This window comes from Diaphorina citri, unplaced genomic scaffold (genome assembly GCF_000475195.1).
Source record: "Diaphorina citri unplaced genomic scaffold, Diaci psyllid genome assembly version 1.1 scaffold6430, whole genome shotgun sequence".
Lineage (NCBI taxonomy): Eukaryota > Metazoa > Arthropoda > Insecta > Hemiptera > Psyllidae > Diaphorina > Diaphorina citri.
In genome coordinates, this window is record NW_007383806.1 from 843 (window position 1) to 4,746 (window position 3,904).

Here is a 3,904-nt window from a genome sequence, read left to right on the forward strand (position 1 = left end):
TTTTCTTCTTCAGCATTACTTCTATCATCGTATTCAATATTGTTTCTATTGTATTGGTCTCCATCTCTTGGATTACTGTTTGTATATTCGCCATAGTTACTCTTAATTCTCTCTTTACTGTTCAGCTCTTGTTCATTAACTTCGCGATCATTGCTTCTATTAACATATTCCATATTGTGCAATGTGATTGCCAACCATAAAGGTCCAGGTTCGAATCCCGGAGTTGAAAAAGATTTCAATGGACCTCTCAGGTGCTGGTTGTGCCTCTCATAATCTTTAGACCATAATATGAGGGGTGCTATGAGATAGGTATGTTATGTCCGACCTACAAATTTGAAAATAAATGTTGAAAAAGAAGACGAGATTTAATGTATGAGCAATAAATTTCATAATTTTAAAAAGCTCTAGAACTCTTTGAGTCTAGAATTACATTCACGCACATTGGGTTCGTTTTCTTCTGGTGAAAAAGAAGGAAAAACAGTAGGGAAATATTGTAGAGATTGGACCTACATATATCAGATTCTCTATTTACAATATTTATCCAAAAATGATTTAGGGCTGTATCCAACTTATTAAGATGGGGTTGGTACTGAGACAGATGGGATTCGTTCTCGACTGACTTTTTCCCGTCCTCCTCTCTTATATTTTGGGTTGAGAAAACCTTTGTTAGAGCTCCGTCTATCAAACTTTTTTTTTAAAAGAAAAAAAGGTCATTTTGATATTTTTTGCATTTATCGCGCCCATGTGAACCAGGCCCAAGTGCTCTGTTGTACAGATTGTAGTATGATCTTAGAACAGCTTAGGAGTAGTTTTGATTAGTTCCGGGGCTTATCAAGATATCTTGGGATTTGAATTAATAATTAGGTAATTGATTTTCAAATACCTTGACCGAATTCCTAGCGATTAGTGATGTACGACAAGACGAGAAATTTTTCGTCTTTGACTTTAGGAGACGAGAAATTTTTTGTCTCGAAATTTTGGAGACAAATTTTTCGACCCGAAATTTACTAGACGAGAAATGAATTTTATCTCGTCTCGTGTGTAGTTCATTACTAATTCCCGGATTATTTGATAGAATATTATAATCCGAGGAAATTTTGAAAAAAGCCCCAGCTTTAGGTAAAAGTAGAATGCTAAATGTATATCCTGCTTATACCAATAGATTGTACCTTGTTTATATGTACCAGCAAAGTAGAATATACCTTGTTTATCCTGCTGGAATAGGACTGAAAAGTCCCTTTACTCTCGCAGTCTAACCAAGGTCTCATAGAATCTTAATCTTAAGGTGTGTCCATACTTGGTCAGTCGATGTGAATCGACGGCCGGTCTACGTTTGGACTCACCTTTACAGTTTATGCGGGTATACAGTTCACAAAACAGGCTAAAAAGTATACCTTGTTTTGTACTACATATACATACCAGAATAAAATATCCCTTGTTTATACCGATCCATTTTCCAGTTCCCCAATAGCTACTACCCCTACTGTGTTTCAAGTAATTTTAGTAATTGAAAAGAAGAAAGAAAAAAATATACCGATTTACGACTAGAGATGAACATAAAATTAAAATAATTGTTTTTATTTGATAAATTTCTGTAACTCATAATCATAACATAGCTACCTTATCAATTTTATTTGCCATGGGAAGAGCTCACTAAGTGAGAACCCTGCTATTAAAACCTTGTAAGAAGAGTACTTAAAAGTGACCAACAAGTTTGAATAATAGCTTACCTAGAGCCAGCAGATGACATGTTGAGCGCAGCAATTCCCAATACTTCATTGAAGTTGAGCAACGTTGCGCGTGGTTGGTTTCTGGATGGATGACCTGCGTAGTCCGGTACTGCTGGCTTTTCTTGGTCCACTCAGGCTTGGCGAGGTTAATGTGAGGCGGTAGCTTGCCAAATAGAGGTTAAAGCCTTTCTTACTTGAAACCTTAGCAGACACACAGCTTATTAAGCATCATTTTTTAAACACCACACTATGTTTAACAACGAACTTCTTTTTCTTTGGCCAAGATTCACCCCCTGCCTCAAAAGCAGAGGTGCAGATGTCCGAACCATAACTACTTGCATTTTTACCGAGACTTGTATTGATACCATTGAAATCAATAGACTTTGTGTGGCGGTCATGATTGTTGATACCTTCATTAAGCTTTTCATTCAGTTTCTCTGTGTCAGCTTTTTCACTTGTGTTTGTCATAATTTTATTTGGAGCGTGAGCTATTTCACATTTATTATCAAGTTGTTTCCTCTCATCAATACATGCAGCATTTTGAGTAAGATTAGATTCATTTAATTGGTGATCGACTACATCTTGAGTAACAGACACCTTGGTCAGATGGTTATTGAGATCTGTTTTTACATTTCTACTGTCCGTTTTGACTGCATCTTGAGAGACATTCTTTAGATGGTTATTGTGATATATTTTTTCGTTGATACTGTCCTTTTTGTGTTTTTCCCTATTTTGACGGTCTTCACACACATTTTCATTGTGTTCCTGGGGATCAGCATAGGTTTTGTTTTCCATTTCGGCATTATTTTCATGACTTTCACTTATATTGAGCTCACTGATGTGTCACTAGATTCATTTAGAATATTTAGATGGTTATTGACTGCATCTTGAGTAACACATACCTTGTTCAGATGGTTAATGTGATCTACTTTTACATTGATAATGTCCGTTTTCACTGCATCTTGAGAGACATTCTTTAGATGATTATTGTGATCTGTTTTTTCTTTGATACTGTCCATTTTGTGTTTTTCCCTTGGTTGACTGTTTTCACACACATTTCCATTGTGTTCCTGGGGATCAGCATAGGTTTTGTTTTCCATTTCGGCATTATTTTCATGACTTTCACTTATATTGAGCTCACTGATGTGTTCATTTTGGTCATTGATATTGTTTTGGCTGTTTGAATCTTTTTCTACAGAGTAATTATTATTGATACAATTATCATTTTCTTCTTGACCATTGCTTCTATCATAATTATTGTTTTCTCCTTGATTAATTTGTTGAGTTTCTTCACTGTTTTCTTGGCCTCTAGTATCTGGTCCTGGTTCTGTTCCCTTATATTCTTCATCTTGTGCTCCATCTTGACAGCCATTCTTTCTACTTTTGTATTGGTCTGTGTCGTCTTTTCTTCCTTCACAGTTTGTGTATTGGTCTTTGCTATGTTTTTGAATTATTTCTTCGTCATTTTGTTCTTGATAGCCCTTCCTTTCTTTAACTTCATCAACAGGATTACTATCGTTCTCGTTAATATGTCGTGGATCTCTGTTTGTCTTGTTTCCGGCATAGTTACTGTCAATTTTCTCTTCACTATTGGTTTCTTGGTCATTTTCTTGTTCAGCATTGCTTCTATCAACGTATTCAATATTGTTTCTATTGTATTGGTCTCCATCTCTTGGATTTGTATATTCGCCATAGTTACTCTTAATTCTCTCTTTCTCTTTACTGTTCAGCTCTTGTTCATTAACTTCGCGATCATTTCTTCTATTAACATATTGCATATTGTGTCTATTATATTGGTTGTCATCATAATTTCTTGGATTACGATTAGTCTGGTTTTTGGCATAGTTACTTTCCATTCTCTCTTCTCTATTGGGTTGTTCATTTTCTTCTTGAGCATTTCTTTTAGTATTGTTGTCACCATGGCTTCTATTAACGTATTCAGTATGGTTTCTATTTCTTGGATGACTGTTTGTATTGTTGTCGTCATAGTTACTATCAATTCTCTCTTCACTGTTGGGTTCTTGTTCATTTTCCTCTTCATCATTGTCATTATATTGGTCGTCATCAACATCTCTTGAACCACTGTTTGTATAGTCGCCATATTTACTATGGATTTTCTCTTCTTGATCACCATCTCCATTAGTATCATTACATTCAACATTATTACTATTGTA

At 35.3% G+C, this 3,904-nt stretch overlaps 1 protein-coding gene across 1 annotated transcript; it reads right to left on the reverse strand.

Annotated features, from left to right (window-relative positions):
* Positions 1-1,622: 1,622 nt before the first annotated feature.
* LOC103521976 (GATA zinc finger domain-containing protein 14-like) lies at positions 1,623-3,895 on the reverse strand. Its single transcript, XM_008487081.2, has 2 exons — positions 2,876-3,895; positions 1,623-2,570 (listed from the first exon to the last, which is right to left on the reverse strand). The coding sequence occupies exons 1-2, from the start codon at positions 3,584-3,586 to the stop codon at positions 1,959-1,961; spliced, it is 1,323 nt and encodes a 440-aa protein (XP_008485303.2). The 5' UTR covers positions 3,587-3,895; the 3' UTR covers positions 1,623-1,958.
* Between the last annotated feature and the right edge of the window lie 9 nt (positions 3,896-3,904).

Excerpts from the sequence above, each read along its gene's own strand:
- LOC103521976 (XM_008487081.2), bottom strand. The coding sequence starts at position 3,586 with ATGGAAAGTAACTATGCCAAAAACCAGACTAATCGTAATCCAAGAAAT. Across the intron at positions 2,571-2,875 it reads TCAATGACCAAAATGAACAC|ATCAGTGAGCTCAATATAAG; the intron begins ATCAGTGAGCTC and ends ATCTAGTGACAC.